The sequence below is a fragment of the Pantherophis guttatus genome, chromosome 6 (assembly GCF_059756535.1).
Source record: "Pantherophis guttatus breed Tessera chromosome 6, ASM5975653v1, whole genome shotgun sequence".
Lineage (NCBI taxonomy): Eukaryota > Metazoa > Chordata > Lepidosauria > Squamata > Colubridae > Pantherophis > Pantherophis guttatus.
In genome coordinates this window covers 6,159,874-6,187,845 of record NC_142068.1, presented here as the reverse complement: position 1 = coordinate 6,187,845, position 27,972 = coordinate 6,159,874, and the positions used below count along the sequence as shown (strand labels likewise).

The 27,972-nt window shown below is 39.4% G+C and overlaps 1 protein-coding gene across 1 annotated transcript; it reads left to right on the top strand.

The window, feature by feature from the left end:
• Positions 1–12: 12 nt before the first annotated feature.
• LOC117660238 (cytochrome P450 2J5-like) lies at positions 13–26,225 on the top strand. Its single transcript, XM_034408300.3, has 9 exons — positions 13–526; positions 3,549–3,711; positions 4,608–4,757; positions 9,100–9,260; positions 12,567–12,743; positions 13,720–13,861; positions 16,159–16,346; positions 19,968–20,109; positions 23,371–26,225. Exons 1-9 carry the CDS (start codon positions 359–361, stop codon positions 23,559–23,561), a joined length of 1,482 nt encoding a protein of 493 aa, XP_034264191.2. The 5' UTR covers positions 13–358; the 3' UTR covers positions 23,562–26,225.
• The last annotated feature ends 1,747 nt before the right edge of the window (positions 26,226–27,972 follow it).

Below are 27,972 nucleotides of genomic sequence, written 5' to 3'. Positions count from 1 at the left end.
CTCTAGAAATAAAAGGTCATTGTACCACTTTTCCCTATAATGACACAGCTATCCTTAATATCTCTGATATATAATTGATCTTTTGCATACTAGGGTTGTATAATAATAATATCTGATGTTTCAACTTCATGCAAGTATGCACCTGCAAAAAGATATAATCCACACCTTACTGGTTGAAGTACAAGGTGTTCACAAGGTGTTCTAATTATCAGAGAATATAAAGCACAGCGGTGACAGAAAAACTCAGGTAAGAAAGGAAGAATATCTATGAAGAAAATTGAAAGCCAAGAAGGAAAAGGCTTCTATCCCGCATTTTTTGCAGCAGCCACTCAAAGTTGGAAAAGGGGAAAGCAGAAGAATGTTGATGCTACTATTATTCTTTATCACTGTGATTCTGTGTGTGATACTTTCCTTTCGGAAACAGTTCAGTAAACACAAAGACCATCCCCCAGGACCTTCTCGGATTTCCTTGATAGCAGGAAGACTGGTGGAGGGGACCATCTTGTCAGAGAAGACATTAATGGAGGTATGTCTTTTAAAATGCTTAATCAAATAACAATTGAAAGAAGGGGAGCTTGACAGACTTCAACACTATCCAACAAAATGTTGCTCAATAGTGAGAAACATAAAATATGTTTACTTAGGCAAATACACAGGAATAATATAGGTAGTACCTGGTTAAGTGGTGATACTTGTGAGATGGACAAAAGTGTCCCAGTTGACCATGCAATAAACTTGAGCCAGCAGGTTTTATAGATGGCATTTAGATCCCAAAAAGTTGTCATGTATGTACCCTAATGTTCAGCCAAAATGTTGGAGATGTGAATGTTTGGATGCTACGTATTATCATGTTTGGTGGACCTGTAGGAAAGTTAAGGCTTTTTGGATAAAAATTTGGTGGGTCATGCAGAATGTTTTGAAGAAAAAAATTCAATTTTCTCCACAATTGTTTTTATTGGGTATAGTTAAGGGTTTTACATTGGGTGAAACAAAATTGATATTGTATATGATAACAGCAGCGAGATTGTTGATAGGTAAATACTGGAAGAATGAAGCTTTGCCCACTATCGAGGAATGGACTTTGAAGATGGCCAGTTTTGCAGAGATGGCGAAGATTTCAGCATATTTAAAAGATTGTTCACAAGAGACTTATGAATGGGAATGGAAAAGGTGGATAGAATATGTTCAGAACAAATATCAAACTAGAAAGTATCAAATAGCTTTTATTTGAAAATAATGTATTGGAAATATTTTAATGTAATGAGGTAAAGAGAGAAATTATACAGGGGAGGGAGGTTCAAGTTTATATATGAGTGTTATATTAAGGGTTTTTTATGAGTATGAATATATTATAGGGAAGTCTGGGGGGAGGGGAGGGTTAGGGAGGGTTAGGGAGGTTGGGAAGTTTGGGGGGGAGGTGGGGGGGGGGAAAGGGGTGAAAATGTAATTGTAAAACTTTTGCAATAAAAAAAAAAAAAACTTGAGCCAGCAGTATGCCGCATCTGCCAAAAGAGCCAGTTGAAGTTTTGGCCTGCCTCAACACAGCTATAATATCAAAATCACAGAAAATGATAGCAATAGCACTTACGGAGATATATACCATTTCATAGAGCTTTACAGCACTCTCTGAGTGGTTTACAGAGTCAGTATATTGCTCTCAGCCATCCGTGTCCTCATTGTACTGCCCTCGGAAAGATGGAAGGGTGAGTCAACCTTGAGCTGGTCAGGATTGAACTCCTGGTAGTGGGGAGAGATAGCTGGCCATACTGCCTTCTAACCACTGCACCACCATAGCTCCTGTGCCACCAATGCAGCATAATACTGTTCTATGCTATGCATTGGTCAGACTGCATCTGGAATGAATGGGAAAGAATGCAGAGAAGAGCAGCAAAGATTGGTAGGTTTAGTGTGAAGAAGAGAAGGCTAAGAGCACTTGTGCAGGGATATCACAGAATGGAGGGGTAGATTCATTCTCCTTAGCACTTGATTTGTTTCTGCCAGGCTTTTGGAAATTCTCTAGCATTCCTGGACTTGGCTTGGTCTAGGAGGCTCACAATTTCCCCCATTGAAATATGGTTAAATCTATCCATGCGTTGTGAAATTAAGGAGTTTTCATCATATCTTCTGACTGCTACTTGGTATTCAGAAATGCTCTTTGCCTCATCCCATGATTGTGAGTATGGGCAAGCGTGGGTGTGGACACTTACATTTTGATCATGTCTCAATGGGACTGCAAACTTTGGGCATGAGCCATCAGTCCCTTTCTTCAGTGCCATCACAATTTTGAACGATCACTGAATAAATGGTCATAAGTTGAGAACTAATTGAATTCTGCTGTGCTTTATCCTGTCAACATTAATATGTGTTTGATGTTCGTCAGTAATAGTTGTTTATTTTAGTTGTTGGAGCATTGGCTGTTGAAATATTGAACAGGTGAGAGAATTGTGGGAATAAAGATCAAAACATCATTTTATAGATTAAAAGCATTTGTTTTACTAATAATAATAACTTTATTGTCATTGTAAGTGTATACACAGTATACCCATACAACAAAATTCACTTAACACCCAAAGACCAGGTCCAGCACATATAACAATCCCCAAACACACTCCCACCCACCACAAATTCTTGGCCCCTAAACCACCCAAACATCCACACAACAGACCAAGTAACGCTGTGATGATTTGATGTTATTTTTGGACGATCCATTCAAAGGGACAGAAATATTAATGGGGAAATTAAAAGAAGTTGATGTGTTAACAGGTGTTAGATTGATAATCAGAAGACAAAGATGTTAACAAAAATATGTAAATAGAGGATCAAGGAAAATTAATTAAATTAAAGGTGTTAAAACAGGATATGAGAGGTCTGTAGATATTTTCTCAGCCCTCATTAAGAAATTGTGCAATATACAAATCCTCAATGGAAGGCAGGCTGGTGCCAATTATTTTTTCTGCAGTCCTAACTATCCGTTGATGTCTGTACCTCTCCTGTTTGGTTGCTGTACCAAACCAGATAGTTATAAAAGTACAAACGACAGGCTCAATAATTCCCCTGTAGAACTGTAGAACTCTTGAGGCAACCTGAAGTTTCTGAGTTGATGCAGGGAAATCCTTAGAGTCTTTGGTATATAGAGAAAAGAGAAATGGAGAGAGTATACCACCTTGGTGGGGGTGGGGGCTGTGATAGTTGTTTGGATATTTGATGTGATTTTCCCAGGCTTCACCTGTTTACTCCTGGTCACTGCAACCATCATAAATATGAGACAATTGCCAAAAGAGAGAGAGCTGTACAATTGCTGCTACTCCCACTGTTACAATTACACTCTCAATGTCATTAACTTATTAAAAACCATTCGTGAAAAGTCACAGATACAGTACTGGGAGACACATAAGGCTGTAACTGAATTTACTGAGTTCTGGAGGAAGAAAAAGGCAGGAAGATGAGAAGGCAAGAGTCAGGAAACTGGAACAGAAGGTCACATGTTAACCTGCATTATGCATAATAACACAGAAGGTTTATCTTTTTCTACGTTGTACAAACTGCAGCTGGCAAAGCAATATGGGAACATTTATTCTCTGTGGGGAGGAAATTATTATATTATAGTCTTCTCTGGATACCAAACTGTGAAAGAAGCATTAACTAAACATGCAGAAGCCTTCGATGATCGTCCGGTTACACCATTCATATTGACTATCACCAAAAACAGGGGTAAGTTTTGTCCAACTTTGTGGGTTTACTATGCTCTCCAGAATTAGCATCTATACATCCATGGCCAACACTCAGGTTTTAGATAAAGATATTGAATATTAGAGAAGTCTGTCGAAGAGAAACATGAAATGAAAGGAAACATAGCTCTTCAGTGATCAACCTGAAATGAGTTATTGCATTGTATTTGTCAAACATATCATAAAGCAAGGTGATTTACTGCTCCATATTTGCTTTGATAGTTGTTTTTGTAATTTCACATAGAATTTATTCTTTAAAAGGAGATTATTCGGCAGCTCCCATGAGGAGCAGGATCATGAAATAGGCAGTGTTTAATAGACCAAATCAAGAAAAAGCAGAATTTTTAGGACATATATAAAGAACACATGGCCAACATTTGGCTCTATTTAGGTTAGGATCATTATTTCAGGTGTTTCTTTAGCTTATAAGAGGTATTATAAGAATACTGGCTCTATGGAATCTGAAAGATTTGAATTCTCGGACTTGAAAAACGTTAGGATAGGGGATTTCACTAGCTCATCTATGAAGAGAAAAGGGCATGGAATTTTTTTGCATAATCAGAAGGAATTCTTTAGCATTGTCCTCTCTATATAAATCAAGGTTTTCTATGTTATTAAGAATCCAAATTTCCCATTTTTTTAACAGTGAGATCTTATTTTCCCCCATTTCCATTTTCTGAAGTATATGCTGCAGTTGAGTGTCAAAGCTACGCAGGCAGGGATTGGATTCTTATTTATTTACTTATTAAAATTATATGTTGCCAATCCACTTATGCATTCTACAGGAGCAGAAATTAGAGCTACTTTCTAAACCACAAATGATTTTTTTTTTTTGTATTGGTGTGAGCTATTCTTTCCTTTTAATCTTTGATTATTCAGGTATTGCATTTTCAAATGGTCACACCTGGTTGCAGCAAAGGCGGTTGAGTGTTGTCACCATGAGGAAGTTAGGCCTGGGGAAAAAAAGCATGGAATCCCAAATACAAGCAGAGGTCGAAAGATTTTTGGAGGACCTGGGAAGTAAAAAAGGTATCTGATAATCTCAAGTGATATTGGCTCAAGTCTAAATCTGCAGAATTTTTTTAGTAGCTTTTAGTAGCTTAGTAGTTTTGGTAGTAGAGCCAGGTACCATCTATTCTATACTTGTGCATTTGGTTTTTCTTGCTTAGATGTAAAACCTTACTTTTCTCTACATTGAATTTCATTTTGTTAGATAGCGCCCAGTGTTCAAGTCTGTCAAGATCCTTCTGTGTCTTGAGCCTATCTTCTGGAGTATTGGCAATTCCTGACAGCTTGGTGTCATCTGCAAATTTGATAAGTTCCCCATCTATCTCCTCATCCAAATCATTGATGAAGATGTTGAAGAGTACTGGGCCTAAGACAGAGCTTTGGGGTACCCCACTACATACTTCCCTCCATATAGATGCAGTTCCATTGAGGACTACATGTTGAGTGCAATCAATCTGATGGTAATGTTGTCTAACCTACATTTTTCTAGCTTATCAAGCACATTTATTGCTTGATTATCTTTTCTAGAACCTTTCCAGGTCAAAATAGGAAGCACTCTATCAAATCCTGTACCTGTTAATAGTGGTGTTCCCCAAGGCAGTGTTTTAGGTCCAACACTCTTTATACTTTACATAAATGACCTTTGTGATCATATTAAAGCAACTGTGTTCTCTTCGCTGATGATGTAAAACCATTCAACACCACCGACAATGCAACTACCCTTCAAAAAATTCCTTGACTATGTGTCAGATTGGTCTAACAAGTGGCAACTTCAAATCTCAACCAATAAATACACATTGGCAAAAAAAATCAAAACATAAAATACAAATTAGATGGACATGACCTTGTAGATGACCCTCACTCTGTCAAGGATCTTGGAGTACACATTTCTAAAGATCTAAGTGCCAAAGCCCACTGTAACAACATTGCCAAAAAGGCATTAAGAGTTGTTAACCTAATATTGCGTAGCTTCGTCTCTGGTAATATTGTACTACTAACTAGAGCATACAAAACATTTGCTAGACCTATTCTTGAATACAGCTCATCTGTCTGGAACCCACACTGCATATTGGACATAAATACAATTGAGAGAGTCCAGAGATATTTTACGGGAAGAGTCCTCCATTCCTCTACCCGCAATAAAATACCTTATGCCACCAGACTTCAAATTTTGGGCTTAGAACTACGCCGACTTCAGTCTGACCTAAGCATAGTACATAAAATTATCTGTCACAATGTCCTTCCTGTCAATGACTACTTCAGCTTCAACCACAACAATACACGAGCAAATAATAGATACAAACTGAAGGTAAACCGCTCCAAACTTGATGGCAGAAAATATGACTTCAGCAACAGAGTGGTCAATGTCTGGAATGCAATACCTGACTCTGTGGTTTCTTCCCCAAACCCCCAAAACTTTAACCTTAAACTGTCTACTGTTGACCTCACCCCATTCTTAAGAGGTCTGTAAGGGGCGTGCATAAGTGCACCAGCGTCCCTACCATCCCTGTCCTAATATTCCTTTTTACTCTTACTCTTTTCATATATACAAATAATGTTTATACTTTTACCTGTTATCTTATATATGCTTGACAAATAAATAAATAAATAAAATAAATAAATAAAATTGATGTCAGGTTAATAGGTCTGTAGTTTCCTGGATCCAATTTTTTCCTTTTTTGAATATGGGAGCTACATCAGCTCTTTTTCATTCATTTGCTAGTGCCCCAATGCTCCAGGATCTTTGAAAGATGTGGTTTAGTGGTTTTGAGATCACATCTGTCAGTTCCTTCAGAACCTTGGGGTGTAATCCCTCTGGTCCTGGTGATTTGAAGTCTTCTAGTGTGGATAAGTGTTCTCTTACTATTTTCTTGCTAATTTTGATTTGTATTCCTAATCTACATTTTAGAATATTTTTATAGATTGGGTTTTTTCCTTTATACAAAAGGAAGACAAATGCAAAAAATGAGTTAAGCAGCTTTCTCCCCGCTCCTCATCAACTTCTTGCCATTTTCTCCCATTAATGGACTAATCATTTCCTTGACATTTCCTTGCTTTTTTAATATTATTTTTTATTATACAATTTTCTTTGTTATATATAAAAATTCCATATCCACAATGGCAGTATACTGACTGGGTATAATCTCTTTTAAATACAAATAATAAATCTTATACACACAATAGCTATAACTATTATTCTCAAAATCTATTCACTATATTCTTCACATATCCTTATTAAACATTTTCCTTTATTTAATTAAATGCTCTGTTCAGTTTTATCTATAATTAGTTAATAATGTCAAACATTATAAACATACAACTATCATATTTGTAACCATTATCATCCAAATCTATTATTCATAATGTTTACATTATCCTCGTTATTCAATGCTCATTATTTAATTACACATTTACTTCATTTTTATTTACATATCCTCCTTAATTCTGAATTTCTAACTTCTGCTTCTATTTTCTAATCATTGGTAAAATAATTCCCAAGTTAAAAAGAATTCTGTTTCCTCCTTATCCTTAATTTTCAATGTTAATCTATCCATTTCAGCACATTCTATATTGTCTTTATTACATTTTCCTCTATGAATATATTTTCATTTTTCCAATTTTATGCATACACAATTCTCGCTGCTGTAACCACATGTAAAATTAAATATGTATTTCTTTTATTATACTTCTCTGGTAGGATACCCAACAAGAATATAATAAACTTATACACACAATAATTATAACTATTGTTCTCAAAATCTATTTGCCATGGTCTTCGCTTATCCTTATTAAACACTTTCCATTGTTTAATTAAACGCTCTGTTCAGTTTTGTCTATAATCAATTAATAACAAACATTATAAACATCATGTAAACATCACATTTATAACCATTATCCTCCAAGTCTATTAATCATAATGTTCACTTATCCTAATTATTCAATATTCATTATTTAATTACAATTACTTCATCTTTGTTTACATATGCTCCTTAATTCTAAATTTCTAACTTCTGCTTTTATTTTCTAACCATAAATGGAATAGTTCCCAAGTTAAAAAAGTAATATTTTTCCCATTTCTAGTTTCTACCTCTATACTAATTCTTAACAGAACAACTCCTATATTAAACAGTATTCTGCATCTATCCCACATCTCTTGTCCGTTTTTGTATCTCATCTCTTATTGACTTCTTGACACCTCTCCCCGGCCAGTAGGTATCACTGTTACTCTTTTTCTCCGCTTTTGCTGCATATAAAATGCCTCCAAAAATATTTTCCAATAATTTTCCAAAGTCCTTCAAATCAAGGTGACAATAAAAGTATAATCCAGTATTTTGAAATGATTTAAATTGCTAAAAACTAGCCAATCCAATCTATCCTTTATCTTTAAGGTTACTTCTGTCTACAATTTCTTTTCTTTCTTTTCCAAATTTGAAAAGTAGCTTCAGGTCTTAGTCGTCGCTATTCACTTCAGTTGAGTCTCACTTTCCCAAGGGGATGTTTTTAGGAAAAATTCCAAAAGTTAGAAAATTCTTACCCAAACTGAGCACACTGTTACAGGATCTTTTCTTTCTTCTCTTCTGTTTCAGCTGTCATGGCTTCAGTTCAGCCATAATGGCCGTCTTCTCTTCTGCTGGTTAAAGGGGCTTTCTTTGGGTCAAACAAAAGATTGTGCTCTCCTCGTGACCACTGAAACATCCCCTACAGGCAGTGGTGGGATTCAACCAGTTCGCACCACTTCAGGAGAACCGGTTGTTAACTTTCTGAACAGTTTGGTGAACTGATTGTTGGAAGAAATCATTATGGCAGAGAACTGGTTGTTAAATTATTTGAATCCCACCACTGCCTACAGAGTATTCGTCACCCCTACAGGGTAACTTTCGGTCCCGCAGAACCTCCTGGCTAGAAGAATTTGGCAGGACTTCGCAGACCTGATTTCTAAGTTTATTGAAATCAGCTCTTTTGAAGTCTAAGACTTTAGTTTGACTTTTCTCTATTGCTTGAGCTTGCATAATGTAGAATTCCAATAATGCATGATCACTCCCCCCACAAGGTTCCTATAATTTCAACTCCTTCTATCATTTCATCTCTGTTAGTGAGAATTAAGTCCAATAGGGCTGACCCTCCAGTTCCCTTCTCTACCTTTTGTGAGACAAAGTGGTCTACTAGGTTTTCAAGAATCTGTTTGATCTTCTATTTGGTGCAATCTATTTGATTTTCTACTGGCCTTTACTAGGGCTCACTAACTTTTTACTCCCAGCATCATTTATTTATTTTTAATAAGTTGTATTAGACCAAATTGCTTTTATTACTAACAGGAAAGCCAGAATTAATGTGAATATTAATAAAAGTTTTCTGTTATCAGGACAGCCATTTGACCCGTCAATGTACCTTACACATTTGGTTGGCAATGTAATCTGTGCTGCAGTATTTGGACATCGTTTTTCCACTGAAGATAAGGATTTTCTGGAATTGATCGAATCCATGCACAGTATTTCAAAATTTTTAATAAGCTTCTCCCACATCGTGAGTATTATGGTCATTGTCCTTCTTCTTCCCTGAGTAGTGCAGAATTAGCCAGAAAAATGGACCATAGGAATTACCAGAATTGTATTTCACTAAATGATTTTTTTCTTTTCCATTCTCAAATAGTAATATGTATATTGTTATTTTTTTTAAAAGTTTTTTATTATTTTAAAACATAAACATAAAACACATCTTTTGAAAACAAAGCTCTTGATCTGGTCACAAATTCATACAAATCACTAACAAATCTTAATTTTCAATTAATACAACTTAATATTTTACTCAGTTATTTCCCTCAAATCTATTATTTAACTATGCCATTATTCCCAAAAACCCGTTACTTAAATCTTAACCAATTATCATTCCCTTTTTCTTTTTCATTTGCTTAGATGGATATATTTTTAAAGTATAAATCATACAATTATTATAAACATTCATAAAATATTGAATTCCAACATAATCATTTTATTCTTACTATTGAGCTCAACATTTATAATCTTTGTTCCTGTTATTAAACCTAACTTATTCATTTCATTTTAACGATTAATCTCAACATACTCCTCCTTATTTTGGCTATCCCACCTCATTTTATTTTTGCTGTACAATCCAGCATCTTTATCTTTATTGTTAAACCAATCATTTTTATTTCTTGGCTGTTAAACACAGCATAACCATTTGTTTTTGGCTGTTAAACAGAGCATATTCATTTTTGTTTCTTGGCCATTACACAGCATATCCATTTTTGTTTTGGCTGTTACACAGCATAACAATTTTTGTTTGGCTGTTAAACACAGCATACTCTTTTTTTTATGTCCGTTACACAGCTTATTCATTTTTGTTTGGCTGTTAAATACAGCATAGTCATTTTTGTTTTCTGGCTGTTATACAGCATATCTATTTTTATTTTTTGGCTATTAAACTCAGCATAATCATAGTTGGTTTAATTATTGATCCCTTCTTAATCCTTTCTTTGTTGTTCCCATCCATCTATACATTGCTTATTTTCAGATAATCATATTTATCCTTATCCTTTTCCATAACAATTTAACATTGAGATATAGTTCTTGCTTAAGTCATATCTTTAAATATATTTATAAATTCCTTTTAACATTTTAAATTAATCATATTTATCCTTATTCTTTTTCATAACAATTTAACATTAAAACATGGTTCTTGCTTCAAACATATCTTTAAATATATTCATCAATTCCTTTTACAAAGAATTTCCATTTAACATTCTTAATTTCTATAAAAACCTCCTTTTTATTATTACAATCCACCTTTACATTATTTTATTTTAAATCACATTGTTTAAATTTCCTTTTTTCTTTTTCCAGTTGTGTTTATCTTACTTCTTCATTTCCTCGCCTGCAAACATATATTCCTTCCATTTTCAAAGTTTTCAATTTTGTCCTCCAGAAATCATATTAAATCTTTTTCTTATTTTTATTCTGGATATAATGTATCAAGTCTCCCTCTCTTAGGCCTGCGCTTATTCCTTCTTTTGTTCCTGCGCCAATTTTTAATTATTGTTGTTTCAACTATAGGAGTTCCATTATAGTTCCTTTTCTTTTCACCAAAATCTGTCTGCAGACAGGCATAAAAAACTCTTCCACAAAGTCCCACGGCTTTTATCTGTAGAACTCAGAATTTTCCATAACAAACAAAAAGTTACAAAGTTCCTTTTTAAACCAGATGGTGTCTCTCTACAATCCACATTTTCCATTAGTCATGCAAGCATCCATTTTGCACAATTCTTCTTTTAATTTTAAAAGTACCAATTCGTACTTTTAAAAAAGTAGAAGTAGAATCTACTAAATTCTAAAAAGTAGAATCCAATTCGAATTTTAAAGTATCCAGTCTTTTTGCCATATCTCAATAATTAATTCCTTTAGTTCTCTACAAAAATTAGTTGTTTCTTGGGTCTTTGTCTCTTTAAAGTTGCAGTTTAAAACTTTCCAAAGCCCCTTTGTTGCACAGCCGCTATTTTGGGCTAGAGATCTTCTAAGTAATAATATTGCTTCACACGTTGTTACAAGCCTGGGTTTGTTGTCACTCACCCAGCTTCAGAGAGCTCCGTTTCACTCCGTTTTCCTCCAGCACTATTCTTAGCCCAGTTGTCACAGCTTCGTGGCAACCGCCATGGCTGCCTCCCCCCGCCACCAGCTCACAGAGGGTTCCCTCTGACTTCCGAGGAACTTGCCTGATCCTCTTGGTCATCTGAGGTGCCCCTCCTTTTCCCCCATCCCTGCAGGACGGACGGATCCGGTTCGAAGACCCATCGGCGACGGTTCAGCAGCTGGGATTTTTGCGGGACTCATCAGAGCCCTCTATTTCCCCGACTGTCTTGTGGCAACGCCAAACCGGAAGTCTATGTATATTGCTATTTTTAAACTACTTGATCACTAAGCTTAAAGTTGAATGGGTGGCAGGAACTTTACTTCTCCAAATGCTTTGGGAATATAAATTGGAATGTTGGGTGGCAATATGTATTTAGAGACCTAACCTAGGATAGAAATTCTATACATTTATGTACTCAGTTGTTGATGTTTGTTAAAATTCAACAATTGAATTTCTGCCTATCATGGATTGTCTGCTCCCTCCTATATTCAAAACTTCATGGTGTTAAAATCAAAGAAACGTGTTCGGTGTCAGATATGGGACAGATCCAGGGGTGAAATGCTCCCGGTTCAGACCGGATCACCCAATCCGGTAGCGATGGCGGTGGGTGGTTCAGAGAACCGGTATCAAAAATCCCTGCGCCCCCCTCCCCCATACACAGCTGAGCCACGCAATCATCAGAGGCTGTTTTTTTTTTTACTTTTAAAAGCACTTTTTCTACAACCTCTTCGGCCGGAAAAAATGCTTTTAAAAGTAAAAAAAAAAAAAAAGCCTCTGATAATCGCACAGCTCAGCTGGGATCGTCAGAGGTTTTTCAAAGCATTTTTTTCTGCAACCCCTTCGGCCAAAGAGGTTGTAGGAAAAAAAATGCCTTTAAAAGCCTCTGGAGATCCCAGCTGACTTGCCTGATCGTCAGAGGCTTCTGAAGCATTTTTTCTGCAACCTCTTGAGGTTGTAGAAAAAATGCTTTTAAAAGTTAAAAAAAAAAAGTTGGCCACCCCCACCCAGTCACATTACCACCACCACCACCACCACCACCAAGCCATGCCCACAGAACCGGTAGTAACCAATTTTAGATTTCATCCCTAGACAGATCATGAGGCTGAACTGGTAATTTATAGGAATTGATTTATCGTTCATGTGACCTGCTGTCTTATAACAGGACTTGCTTTCTCTTTCTTGTAGATTTATGAAATTTTTCCATTTATCATGAAATATCTCCCAGGGTCTCAGCAAAAAGCCTTGTCTGCTGTGGAGAATATAGTTGCTGTTATAAAGAAAGAGATCACACATCATAAGGAGTACCCGAACCTGCATGAACCACAGGATTTCATTGATTATTATTTTCTCCAAATGGAGAAAGTAAGTACAGGTAGTCCTCAGGTTATGACCACAACTGAGCCCAAAATTTATGTTGCTAAGTGAAAAATGTGTTAACTGAGTTTTGCCCCATTTTATGACTTTTCTTGCCACATTTAAGTGGACTTTCTGGTTTTTCTTTGAAGCTGTTTCACTTCTCATTCAAGAAGCTTCTTCAGCTCTGACTGGATGGTGGGGAACAGAAGGATTTATACTCCTTACAGACAGCTGGTTATTTGCATTCTTTTAGTGGGTCATTAAAGTCACCTAAATGCTAAAAGGATGCAAATGACCAGTGGTCTGCATTACTGAGATTACTGCATTACTGAGATCAGTGGTGGGTTTCAAAAATTTTTACTACCGGTTCAGTGGGTGTGACTTGGTGGGCATGGCATGGCTTGGTGGGGGTGACTTGGTGGGCGTGGCAGGGGAAGGATACTGCAAAATCTCCATTCCCACCCCACTCCAGGGGAAGGTTACTGCAAAATCCCCATTTCCTCCTGATCAGCTGGGACCTGGGAGGCAGAGAATAGATGGGGTCGGGGCCAGGCAGAATTTTTACTACCGGTTCTCCGAACTACTCAAAATTTCCGCTACCGGTTCTCCAGAACTGGTCAGAACCTGCTGAAACCCACCTCTGACTGAGATGACATTACTTTGAGCTAATAAAAGAATATATAATGCAGTCCAGAAATAGGTTTAAAAAAGTATGGTGGGAAAGCGCAACGATGTGTCTAAATTATTCAAAATATTTAATTCCACTGAAGTTATCAAAATTGAGTCTATATTTCACAAATATGTCCCACTTTTATAAACACTCTCTCGCCTTGTTTCATCCTGATGGTTTGATTACAGCTTCAATCTCTACAGAGAAAATAGACCATGAACTAGAAAGGGGAAACAGTAGTTTGGGGAAGAAGTGGTAATAATAGGAAAATGTCTACAAATGACATTTCACCTTTCTCACTGTTAACTATAGAGCAAGAATGATCCAAATTCTACCTTTGATGAAGACAACTTGACTCATTGCATCGGTGACATCTTTCTTGCTGCGACAGACATAACTAGTGGTGTTCTGCAATGGGCATTGCTACTCATGGCAAACCATCTGGATATCCAAGGTGACAATAAAGTAGAATTTTTAATAGGGAACTGCAGTTCCTCTATGATGTTACAATATATATATACATATATTTATATTTATATCTATCTATCTATCTATCTATACACATTGCTCCTAGAAGCACGAAGCCAAAAACACCAGCCTGAAGATGATGAATGAGACTTCGTCGAAACATTGCCAAGACACCTCCAATTTTACGCGGGAGAAAACCCGAATAACCAAAGACCTGTGTGTGTGTGTGTGTGTGTGTGTGTGTGTGTGTGTTTTCCTCTAGCCAGGTTTTTCCTATGTAACCAAGGTTTTTCTGCAGCCCTAGCTCAGTAGAATCACATCCACTCGATTCTGGGCTTTTTTTCTTTCTGGCAGCCAGCAAGAACTTGCTGCCTGGTGAGAGACTTATATAGATCTATTTCTGGCTCGTTAGCCATCATCAGTAAGCCACACCCACATCTCATGTATCCTCCCTGTAAAGGTACAATATCTATTTTCTTACTTCTTCATAGGATTTATGTGTATTTTTCCTCTAGCCAGGTTTTTCCTACGTAACCAAGGTTTTTCTGCAGCCCTAGCTCAGTAGAATCACATCCACTCGATTCTGGGCTTTTTTTCTTTCTGGCAGCCAGCAAGAGCTTGCTGCCTGGTGAGAGACTTATATAGATCTATTTCTGGCTCATTAGCCATCATCAGTAAGCCACACCCACATCTCATGCATCCTCCCTGTAAAGGTACAATATCTATTTTCTTACTTCTTCGTAGGATTTATGTGTGTTTTTCCTCTAGCCAGGTTTTTCCTACGTAACCAAGGTTTTTCTGCAGCCCTAGCTCAGTAGAATCACATCCACTCGATTCTGGGCTTTTTTTCTTTCTGGCAGCCAGCAAGAGCTTGCTGCCTGATGAGAGACTTATATAGATCTATTTCTGGCTCATTAGCCATCATCAGTAAGCCACACCCACATCTCATGTATCCTCCCTGTAAAGGTACAGTATCTATTTTATTACTTCTTCGTAGGATTTATGTGTGTTTTTCCTCTAGCCAGGTTTTTCCTATGTAAACAAGGTTTTTCTGCAGCCCTAGCTCAGTAGAATCACATCCACTCGATTCTGGGCTTTTTTTCTTTCTGGCAGCCAGCAAGCTCTTGCTGCCTGGTGAGAGACTTATATAGATCTATTTCTGGCTCGTTAGCCATCATCAATAAGCCACACCCACATCTCATGTATCCTCCCTGTAAAGGTACAATATCTATTTTCTTACTTCTTCGTAGGATTTATGTGTGTTTTTCCTCTAGCCAGGTTTTTCCTACGTAACCAAGGTTTTTCTGCAGCCCTAGCTCAGTAGAATCACATCCACTCGATTCTGGGCTTTTTTTCTTTCTGGCAGCCAGCAAGAGCTTGCTGCCTGATGAGAGACTTATATAGATCTATTTCTGGCTCATTAGCCATCATCAGTAAGCCACACCCACATCTCATGTATCCTCCCTGTAAAGGTACAGTATCTATTTTATTACTTCTTCGTAGGATTTATGTGTGTTTTTCCTCTAGCCAGGTTTTTCCTATGTAAACAAGGTTTTTCTGCAGCCCTAGCTCAGTAGAATCACATCCACTCGATTCTGGGCTTTTTTTCTTTCTGGCAGCCAGCAAGCTCTTGCTGCCTGGTGAGAGACTTATATAGATCTATTTCTGGCTCGTTAGCCATCATCAATAAGCCACACCCACATCTCATGTATCCTCCCTGTAAAGGTACAATATCTATTTTATTACTTCTTCGTAGGATTTATGTGTGTTTCCTGGCTGGCTGTTTCCTGGCCTGTTCCTCTTGGTCGTCCGAGGTGCCCCTCCTTTTCCCCTGTCCCTACAGGACGGTTCCGGTCCAAAGACCCATCGGCGGCGGTAAAAGTACTTCTTCTCTAAATCCATGGAGTTGGGGATTTTCTTTTTTAGGATTTGAACAGAGGCAGACCTGACATACAATCTGAAGAAAAACCAAATTATTTAGAGGCCTTCTTCAGAATGGGATACATCCAGATCTCTGGGAGGCAGCCAATCCAGAGAATGGATTGATAGGTGATGATGGTGGTGTTTTTCACACATTTATTTTCAGTCTTCCAACAATGAATGCTAATAATCCTTTCTTGCTCTCAGAATTTTACATTCCAGCTGACTTACTATTCAAAACTTCTTTAAGGGGAACCACATGGAATAATTCAGGTGGGAAAGTATCTCTCCACATTCATCTTATTTTCTGAGATAATTTATAAGGTCTTCAATAAAAGATACTTTTTTTACCCTTTTTCTCAGACAAGGTCTACAAGGAGATAGAAAAAGTTTTGGATCCATCTCACTCCATCTGTTATGCGGATCGGAAGAACCTGCCTTACACCAATGCTGTGATTCATGAGATTATACGAAGCAAATACATCACATTCTTTGGAGTACCAAGAAAATGTGTGAAGGATGTTTACTTCAATGGGTTTCTCATTCCCAAGGTGTGAATCTTTCTGAATTTAAGTATAACAGAACAACAGAGTTTGAAGGGACATTAGAGGTCTTATGGTCCAATCCTCTCCACAAGCAGGAGGCTCTACGCCAGGGGTCTGCAACCTTAAACACTCAAAGAGCCATTTGGACCTGTTTCCCACAGAAAAGAAAACAACGGGAGCCACAAAACCTGGGTGGGTGTGGCCAACTCGACGTCACTCACTTCCACCAGTCACATGACCCCATAGCCATGCCTAACCAGCCAGTCATTAGGGCAGAGAACCAGTTGTTAAAAATCGCTGGGAACCACAAAACCCTTTTGACATATTTCTCTCTCTCTCCTCCTCCCCCCCTCCCTCCCTCCCTCCCTCTCTCTGTATCTCTGCCCTGGCTGCTTCTCCATCTCCCACCGTTGCCCTTACCTTCTCAGGCCAGGTGAGGAGTGACTGGGAGAGGAGGATGAGGGGCAGAGCCAGCCAGTGGTGGGATCACCTGACAGGGAGCCACAGCAGAGGGCTCAAAGAGCCGCATGCGGCTCCGGAGCCACAGGTTGCTGACACCTGCTCTATGCCATTCTGGTCAAATGACTATCGAATCTCTTCTTTTATATCTCCAGTGATGGATCAGCCACAACTTCCAGAGGCAAACCATTCCACTGATTGATTGTTCTAGCTATCAGGACATTACTCCTTAGTTCTAGGTTGGATCTCTCTTTGATAAGTTTCCATCCATTGCTTCTTGTCCTGCCATCAGGTGATTTGAATAAGAGGTTGACTCCCTCTTCTTTGTGACAGTTCCTCAAATATTGGAAGACTGCTATCCTGTTACCCCAGCCCTTCTTTTTGTTAGACTAGACCAGGGGTGTCAAACTTGCAATGACACTTTGTCGTCACATGATGTATCGCTACTTTTTCCGCCTTTGCTAAAATGGGGATGGGCGTGGCCAGTGCATGACACATCCAGCCCATGAGCTGCAAGTTTGACACCCCTGGAGTAGACATACCCTGTTCTGCAACTGTTCATCATACATTTTAGCCCACAGGCCCCTAATCATCTTTTAAGAGCTGGATGTATATATGTATCAGTGGTGACATGCTACCGGTTCGCACCGGTTCAGGCGAACCAGTAGTGATTAAAAACTACCAGTTTGGGCAAACTGGTAGCAGGGGTGAAATGCTCCCGGTTCGGACTGGATCGCCCGATCCAGTAGCAATGGTGGCAGGTGGTTCGGAGAACTGGTAGCAAAAATCCCTGCCCCCCCCCCCCCCGATGCCCAGCTGAGCCCCGCGATCATCAGAGGCTTTTTTTTTACTTTTAAAAGCATTTTTTCTACAAACTCTTCGGCCGAAAAAATGCTTTTAAAAGTTAAAAAAAAGCCTCTGATGATCGCGGGGCTCAGCTGGGATCGTCAGAGGCTTTTAAAAGTATTTTTTCTACAACCTCTTCGGCCAAAGTGGTTGCAGGAAAAAAAATGCCTTTAAAAGCCTCTGGAGATCCCAGCTGAGTTGCCTGATCGTTAGAGGGTTTTAAAAGCATTTTTTTCTGCAACCTCTTGAGGTTGTAGAAAAAATGCTTTTAAAAGTTTTTTTAAAAAAATGTTGGCCACGCCCACCCAGTCACACTACCCCCCCACCAAGCCACGTCCACAGAATCGATAGTAACAAATTTTACATTTCACCACTGACCGGTAGTAAAAAAAAGCTACCAGTTCCTTCGAACTGGTGTTTCCGATGATCAGCAGGAAATCCTGCTTTCTAATGAATCTAAATTGCGCGGCTCAGATGTTCCTCTGACCCACCCACCTCCGCCGCTGTTCTAGTTACCTTCCCAAGTCTCATTTTTCTGCACGAAGTGCACATTTTTTAAAAAATTCTTTTAATCAGTCTGTGATTTCTTAACTTTCGGGCCAAAATTTATATATATTTTTAAATTTGTATTCTATGTTTTTTATCTTGGCTGTACACCGCCCTGAGTTCTCAGGGAGAAGGGCGGTATATAAATTGGAAACTAAATTAAATTGGAAATTAAATTAAATTAAATTAAATACTGTGAATGCCCATACGCAGCGCGTGCTTGGCACACACCACACATACACGGGCAGCAAACTGGTGACAAACCAGGGAAGATTTCACCACTGATATGTATGCCCTGTTGAACTTCCACTATTTGCTAATACTTTGTTAGAATGCAGTCTTTAGATCAAAGTGATCCACTTGCTGTTATGCTGAGGGTGTCTTTCAAGGAAGAATGTATGAATGCCGGTTTTGTCAAACTTCTGGTTTATCACACTAGACCAACATCCAAGCCAAAGCTTTCTTCCAGTAGCTCACCTGAGAAGTTTCAATGCCTTATTGTCATGCTTCTTTTAAGTATACCCCACTCAGTGGGCTCCATCACACAAAAGAGTCAAGCCAACAACAAAAGACCTTACGCAACACACATATTAGCACTCATAGACCAGCACTCACTGCTCACTACTCCACACTTCCCCACTACACCACCTCCTTCTACTGCTCCTCCACATACTGCTGGAGAATAATATATTTCTGCCCATTTTAGGCTACTTCAGGCTGCTTTATTTCCTCAGACAATCACACTACCACAATCTGCCTCTCTGCTCAACTTTTATAGCCAACAGTTGCTATTTTGACTAGGGAGAGACCTCAAAGGGACAGCAGCGGCACAGGTACTGGCGCTTTTTAAAAAATAATAATATTATTTAATAACTGCACCGTCTGAGCATTTCCTACATAGGCAGACATTCTAAACAATTGTGTTTAAAATTAAATCCCCTTTATCTGTTTACCCACAACCTAAAGCCATTTTTGAAATTTTACATCTAATACGAAATTAAACATTAAACCATGCTTTAAGCACATGTCCAGCTAATTCAAATAAAATATTCCAAGACAATTTCCCTTTTATCATTGCTGGTAGCTTAGAAATGACCACTTGTATTTGCTGTAAGTTGGGCTAGTTTCAAGGCTGTTACTCAAAGTAGACCTTATGTTAGGACTTTGGGAAAATTAGCACTACCACCGAAGACTTTGAGGAGACAAATTATCTCAATGGAGGGTAAAGCTAGCCTGTTCATAGTCCCCATTTGCCCCTCAGCTGCTTCCATGAAGAGATGGGAGTCAAAGCGAAAAGGCAGATTAGTTATTTCTAAAAGTAATAAATGCAGGGTACAAATTAAGAAATAAAAAGGGAGCTTGCAGAAGTAGCCTGCAGATTAAGCCCAGGGAGCGCTTGAAGAATTTATTTTATTAACATTAGATTAGATTTTTATTATTTATTTTTATTATTTTATTGCCTTTATTATAAGTAACTCAAGGCAACAAACATACCAAATATTCCTTCCTCCTATTTTTTCCCATGACAACAGCCGTGTGAGATGGTTTGGGTTGAGAGAGCTGGGCTCAAGGTCATGCAGCCAGCTTTCTTGCCTAAACTGGGACTAGAACTCATAGTCTCCTGGTTTCCCAGCCTAGCACTTTAACCGCTACAAAAAACTGACTACCTGAATATGCCTAAATATATACCTGAAACATGCAAGGAACAGAAATAGGATTATACAGAAACAAACGAGATTGTCTAGATTTTTCCATTTGTTTCTTTCTTCATTATAGGGAGCTATGATTTTACCAGACCTGCGCTCTGTTCTTCTTGATCCTGAACAATGGGAGACGCCTGAAAAATTCAACCCCAACCATTTTCTGGACAAAGAAGGACATTTTGTCACAAAAGAAGCATTTATGCCCTTTGGAGCAGGTAAATATGCAGGTTTCTTTTTCTTTTGTAAAAACAAAAAAAAAATGTGTAGGTTTCTTTTGCTTGTAAGGAAAGAGATTGCATTTGAAAGTGGGCAAAATAACATGGGGATTTGGGGAAAGGTAAATTAAGAAGCTTCTTTTCCATTATACATAACTGGATCAATGGAGGGGGGGAACGCAAGAAAACTGAAAGAAACATTTAGTGATGCAAATTCCCCTGATGTTAGATTAATCTAAGTAAAACTCAGGAATGCATATAGCTATTTTAGCTCCAGCCAGTGACTGTGTGGTTAATCCTTGATTTTAGTAATTTTTATTTCTCCTAAAATGAGAGAAAAGTCCCAGAGAGATTCTTTGAAAAATGAGGCCCCCGTACTCTGTATCTTATGGATCCTCTCTCTATCCTCATCCCCAGAGCATCTGGCAGGGTTAAAAAAGAGCAGAAATACAGTACATCCATAGTGGGCCCAAATGATGATTCTGCAATGGCCCTGGACTGTATGCTTCCTCTTAATTTTTGTTTTAAAAAATGGTCCCAACTTGAAGAAAAGGGAGGAAAAGATAAGTGGATCAGGAAACGAGGGCTTCCTTGCAGGGGTGAAATCCAGCAGGTTCTGACAGGTTCTGGAGAACCAGTAGCGGAAATTTTGAGCAGTTCAGAGAACCAGCAAATACCACCTCTGGCTGGCCCCAGAATGGGGTGGGAATGGGGGATTTTGCAATATCCTTCCCCTGGAGTGGGGTGGGAATGGGGATTTTGCAGTACCCTTCCCCTGCCATGCCCACCAAGCCACATCCACCAAACCACGCCCACCAAACCACACCACGCCCACCAAGCCAATCCCACAGAACCGGTAGTTTAAAAAAATTGGATTTCACCACTGCTTCCTTGTATATTTACTACAGCTGGGGAATGAGCATCTGAGGTACTGCAGTCACCACTATCAGACCTCACCATCCTGAGTCAAGGGCTGACAGTGTTTGATATCCAAGGACAGTGACTTAGAAGAAGACAGCTGGTTGAGCCAGGAAAGGTTCAAGAAAGAATTAGAGGAAGCTACTCAAATCGCACCTATAAATGGGATCCTTCTGTCCCTAAAGCCTGTATGGTGAGGTGTGGGGAAAAGAGTTCTGCAAAGCAAAGCAATACAAATGTATGAATTATTGCTTTTTAGGGAAGCTAATCCAACCATCTGCTCTTAATTATTAGATACTTATTTATTTATTTATTTATTTATTTATTTTTTAATGCCATTTCTCCTATAAGGTGACTCTATCCTATAAGGGGATTTCCCCTAAAACTGCTTCCTTAATCATAATCATCATCATCATCATAAGTTTATTTGTCAAGCATATATAAGATAACAGGTAAAAGTATAAACATAAAATGAATACATGAAAAGAGTAAGTAAAAAGGAATATTAGGACAGGGACGGTAGGCACGCTGGTGCACTTATGCATGCCCCTTACAGACCTGTGAGGAATGGGGTGAGGTCAACAGTAGACAGTTTAAGGTTAAAGTTTTGGGGGTTTGGGGAAGAAACCACAGAGTCAGGTAGTGCATTCCAGGCATTGACCACTCTGTTACTGAAGTCATATTTGAAAATGTAGGGATACAAAACCATATATTAGATTGCTACAACTTGTTGGAAAGGGGATTTGAGAAAAATAAAAAGCAATGCATCTGCTGAAGCATGTTAAAATGTGGATAAAGCCTCCTTCCTCTTTCTTGAGACAAATGTGCTAGTCTCAGTTAAGGATTTCTCCTGATAGGGTATGGAAGAGGAGTCAGCTCCTGGAAAAGTCTCAGCCTAAGATAGTTCTGTCATGTGGACTATTCTAATGAATGTTAATGAGTAAATGAGTAAAATAATAATAAAATAAAAGTTAAAATAAATAATAATAAAAGTTAAGATTGCCGGGGGAAATATCAACAACCTCAGATATGCAGATGATACCACTCTAACGGCAGAAAGCGAAGAGGAACTAAAGAGCTTTTTGATGCGGGTGAAGAAGGAGAGTGCAAAAGTTGGCTTGAAGCTCAACATTAAGAAAACTAAGATCATAGCATCTGGCCCTCTCAATTCCTGGCAAATAGATGGGGAAGAAATGGAGGTAGTGACATATTTTATTTTCCTGGGCTCCAAGATCACCGCAGATGGGGACTGCAGCAGTGGTGAGTTGCCCCCAGTTTGCACCGGTTCTATAGAACTGGTAGTAAAACCGGTGGGAGGGTCCGCCCACCGACCCCGACATCATCAGAACGCTTCTGCGTATGTGCAGAATAGCGTGCGTGTGGTCCCGTTGCAAACCGGTAGTAAAGGTAAGTAGAACCCACCCCTGGACTGCAGCCAAGAAATTAAAAGACACTTACTCCTGGGGAGGAAAGCTATAGCAAATCTAGACCGCATACTAAAAAGCAGAGACATCGCCCTGCCAACAAAAGTGCGTATAGTCAAGGCGATGGTTTTCCCAGTTGCAACGTATGGCTGTGAAAGTTGGACCGTAAGAAAGGCTGAGCGCCAAAGAATTGAGGCCTTTGAACGATGGTGCTGGAGAAGACTCCTATGAGTCCCTTGGACTACAAGGCCATCAAACCGGTCAGTCCTAGAGGAGATCAACCCTGACTGCTCTTTAGAAGGCCAGATCCTGAAGAGGAAACTCAAATACTTTGGCCACCTAATGAGAAGGAAGGACTCCTTGGAGAAGAGCCTAATGCTGGGAAAGATTGAGGGCAAAAGAAGAAGGGGACGACAGAGAACAAGGTGGCTGCATGGAGTCACAGAAGCAGTGAGCATGAGTTTAAATGGACACTAGAGGATGGTAGAGGACAGGAAGGCCTGGAGGAACATTGTCCATGGGGTTGTGATGGGTCAGACATGACTTCACAACTAACAACAACAACAAATGAGTAAAAAACAGTGGCTACAAAAGTGGTTATTAATATAGAATTGCACTAATCAGTTCCTGCTGGTGTCTTCCCACCAACATCTAGTTTCCACAATAGAAACAGAAGCTTGGACTAGGTAAGCCTTTGGTTTAAACAGATACATCTTTGTTTTATGAAATTTATTGTAACTATCCAGCCAGGCAGACTACATTCCTGTTAATTGGTATGGAATTAGAGAGTGAAGTAAGACTTACTCCACCAGTTTGAGATACCTTTTTTGGATTGTTGCTAAATGTGGTAAATGGTCAATGAACAGGCAGTAAAAATTGCTACTATTCATTTTGTGTTTTTATTTCATTTTCACTGTAGGTGGTCGGGTCTGCTTGGGGGAACTCTTTGCAAGGATTCAGTGCTTCATTATGTTCGCCAGCCTACTGAGGGCATTTAGATTGCAACCTCCAGAAGGAGTGGAGAAACTCAGTGAAGAACCAGTAACAGGAGTGACTCTGCTTCCCTCTCCTTTTAAGATCTGTGCTGTTCCTCGCTCTGGAGCACCATAGAAGGGAAAAATGACTAAATGTTTATTTCATTCTACAGACCTTTTTCTATTTCAAGTATCTGTCACACCAGTATTGAAAAGTCAAGGATCTGTCACACCGGTCATGAAAAGGTTAATTTTTGAATTGGCACTGGAAATAAACCCTTACCCTGATAAATTGCCAGAATTTTTTTTTTTAAAAGCAGCTAAAACTGGGTATTGAGTTGCTATTCAGTTTAACACTCTGTATATAAATTTGGATATTGTTATTTTATACATACGTAGTGCCACCCCCGAAAGGGCTGCTAGAGTCCATATTCCTCTACTCCCATTCTACAGTACCCAGGCTCTTCCCCGCTACACAGCCACTGGCCAGGTGTCTCAATGTCCATTGTTCTGGACATCAGTCTGCTCTGATCTCTCACCCAGCTCAGGTCACACCTCCCTGTTTTATTCCAAGATGGCGCTGCCGAAGCCTGCCTCTGTGAAATGCTCTCTAATGGTTTCTTTATTTTTTATTATTCTCTGTGACTCACTACGGATTTCATACTCATGAGACCATCTGCTAAGAATTAAGCAATGTTTCTTTAAGGAGCAGTTTTCTGTGATCTCTCTCTCTCACACACACACACACACACTGTCTTTACAAATGCGGAGGAGATCCTAATACAGGAAGAAGCAATTTCCCCGGAGCTATGGATTACCAAAAAAAAAAAACCAGACGGAGAGGTAAAAGGGTGGGAATTTTAAACAGGCTAAGGAATAGGGGAAATAGAACTGCTCTGCCTTCAATCTTCCTGACAAATTTACATTCACTTGTTAACAAGATGGGTGAAATACTCCTTTTAAACAGAGTGAAAATGCTTTATTGATATCTGGTTACATGATGATATTGATGACAACAGCATGCAAATTCCAGGGTTTCAGATACATAGAGCAGACAGAATTGCAGTGTCATCAGGTAAAAAGAAGGGAGGAGGCTTATGCTTATATATCAACAATAGCTGGTCTCAGGATATAACTATAATATATAAATTCTGTGATGAAAACCTAGAGACATTAATTATCAACTGCAAACCATTCTATTTGCCTCGTGAATTTTCCTTATCTCTTCTAATTGCTGTTTATGTCCCACCACAAGCCTGTGTAAACAAGGCATTATGAACTCTAGCTGACCAAATTATGGAGGCTGAAGCCAAATACCCCAATTCACTGGCCATTATTTTGGGAGATCTAAACAAGACAAACTTAAGGAAAGAGCTACCAAAATATTTTCAGCATGTCAATTGTCCCACTAGAGGCAAGAATACTTTAGACCATTGCTACACAACACTAAAAGATGCTTATTTAGCAGCTGTGAGACATTCTGATCATTGCATGATTCACCTTGTACCTGCTTACAGGCAAAGATTTAAAACCACAAAACCAACAATTAAATCAGTGAGGACCAGGACGGGAGGAGGCAAAGTTAAAGCTACAGGCCTGCCTTGACTGCACTGATTGGAATGTTTTTGAAAGTACCTCTGCAGACTTAGATGAACTCACAGAAACTGTAACATCATATGACAGCTTCTGTGAAGACCTATGTGTACCGACCAGGAACTTGCGAATATACAGTAACAACAAACCTTGGTTCACAGCTAAACTTAAGCAGCTACATCGTTCCAAAGAGGAAGCCTACAGAAAAGGTGATAAAATGACTGCATCTGAAACGATCCATTTGTTAAACTACTGAAGTTCTCAGATGACACAACAGTGATCGGTCTCATTCGAGACAATGATGAATCTTCATACAGATGAGAGGTTGAACAACTAGCCTCGTGGTGTGTGACCGGAACAATCTGGAACTGAACACACTCAAAACCGTAGAAATGGTGATAGACTTTAGCAGAAACCCTTCCATACTTCCACCTCTCACAATACTAGACAACACAGTATCAACAGTAGAGACCTTCAAATTTCTAGGTTCTACCATATCGTAAGATCTAAAATGGACAGCTAACATCAAAAACGTCATCAACAAAGCACAACAAAGAATGTTCTTTCTGCACCAACTCAGAAAGCTCAAACTGTCCAAGGAGCTGCTGATCCACTTCTACAGAGGAACTATTGAGTCTGTCATCTGCACCTCTATAATGGTCTGGTTTGGCTCTGCCACCCAACAAGACAGACACAGATTTCAGAGGATAATTAGAACTGCAAAAAAACCCCAATTGCTACCAACCTGCCTTCCATTGAGGACCTGTATACTGCACACGTCAAAAAGAGGGCTGTGAAAGTATTTACAGACCCCTCACATCCTGGACATAAACTGTTTCAACTCCTACCCTCAAAATGACTCTATAGAGCACTGCACACCAGAACAACTAGACACAAAAACAGTTTTTTCCCCGAATACCATCACTCTGCTAAACAAATAATTCCCTCAACACTGTCCAACTATTTACTAAATCTACACTACTATTAATCTTCTCATCGTTCCCACCACCCATTTCCTTCCACTTATGACTGTAATTTTGTTGCTTGTATCCTGATTGCTTATTTGTAACCTATGACTATCATTAAGTGTTGTACCTTATGATTCTTGACGAACGTATCTTTTCTTTTCTGTACACTGAGAGCATATGCACCAAGACAAATTCCTTGTGTGTCCAATCACACTTGGCAAATAAAGAATTGAATTCTATTCCATTCCATTCCATTCCATTCCATTCTGTCCGCTGGGGTGTCTGGTGCCCCTGGTTCACTGGCTTGGTCACTCATCTGGATCAGTTCACCTCTGTTGCATCTGGCACCCCCTCTGATCACAGGCTCACTCACTCACCTGACCTTCTACCATCTCCCCTCCCTTTCAGAATTCCAGCCAACTCCCTCTAAAGTCTTCCTGCCAAAAACTGACAGATTTCCCTTCTCTCCTTTCCCATCTCTTTCTCCCTCAGCCAAAGCTCCAGGGCTCGGGGCCTCCCCCACTATACATATTTTTAAAAGAAAAAAATTAGAAGATCACAATCTTTTTCTAGCCTCATTAAGGCGTCTCACTTTCACAATCGTATGAAGCAAAATGAACATAGTATTCCTCAGCTTACAATGGGAATTGAGCTGTGGTGAAATCCAATTTTTTTTACTACTGGTTCTGTGGGCGTGAAGTCTAAAGTTTATATGACTTCTCCAGTACTTAATTCTGAGGAGGCCTTAACTAGGGATAAAAACAGGCTGTACCCCCTCCCTCATCTTGTCATTTCTTCTCTTCTTCAGTTTCCAACCAGCCATCTATTGGACACAGCATTGGAACAGCTCTTTCAAGTTATCTGGAATGCCTTCTCTCACCAATTCGTTCCTCAACAATTCTTCTTGAAATTAATTAATTATTGCCAAATAATTCTACTCCAGGTGTCTGGGAAATCTTTCAAATAAGATGTGTATCTATTAACTATACAATGACCTTGTTTTAGCTTGTGACTCTGATCTCCTCTAAACCTCTCTGGCAAACTCCCATGTGAGCACAGAAATACCTAAGGGTAGTTAGCTGGTGTGCTGCTGTGGATGGACAAACCTTGCCCTACTTCTGAAGTAATTTCATCATGGCATTTTGCAAGTTAGCTATTTGCAAATCCACATGTTGCTGATATTGCAATAAAGCAGCAGGAAGAGCTTGGGCTGCTCCAAGGTCATCCTTGTGACTTTGAAATATCTTCCATACTGGGATATAACCATTTATAATTTTTTATTATAAAATTATTACCCGTATTTTCCGGCGTATAAGACGACTTTTTAACACATGAAAATCTTCTCAAAAGTCGGGGGTCGTCTTATACACCGGATGTCGTTCTCCTGTAACCAGGCAGACCAGCCCGAAAGACTCTGACGAGCCTTAAATGGCTCTGGCGATCCAAGCTCTGACGATCCCAGCTTTGCCTGCTAATCAGGCAACTCAGCTGGGATGCCAGAGCCATGTAAAAGGAAAGAGGCATTGGACTTACCGTGAACGCTCTTTCTCCGGGGGCTGCGGAGTGGGTCAGGAGTGGGTCAGGAGTGGGATGATACAGTCAGTCTGACCAATTACTGAGTCGAATTGCTTTGGCCACGCCTCCTCAGGCCTCCATTGCTCCCAGTTTGTTCGATGAAGGCAAATCTAAAAGACATGCTCCAATAATAGTTAGTCAGAAAGGATATGTCGCAGGTGGGAGGGGCTGACCCACTCCGCAGCCCCCGGAGAAAGAGCGTTCACAGTAAGTCCAATGCCTCTTCTCCCAGTAGGCTGCGGAGTGGGTCAGGAGTGGGCTGCGGAGTGGGTCAGGAGTGGGACATACCCAAGCTCGTCAGCCCTACAGGTGGGAATCCTGCGACCTAGAAGGCCTCGGTGCCAGGTGTACCTGTTGGAGAACCCTCCTGCCAAAGGAAGCCTCCGCAGAGGTGTACACATCCAAACGATA

What these genes read in the sequence shown, in the direction of transcription:
- LOC117660238 (XM_034408300.3), top strand. Translation starts at nt 359, where the DNA reads ATGTTGATGCTACTATTATTCTTTATCACTGTGATTCTGTGTGTGATA. An exon ending in GACTATCACCAAAAACAGGG is followed by an intron (nt 3,712 to 4,607) that starts GTAAGTTTTGTC and finishes TTGATTATTCAG; the next exon opens with GTATTGCATTTTCAAATGGT. An exon ending in AAACCATCTGGATATCCAAG is followed by an intron (nt 13,862 to 16,158) that starts GTGACAATAAAG and finishes CCTTTTTCTCAG; the next exon opens with ACAAGGTCTACAAGGAGATA.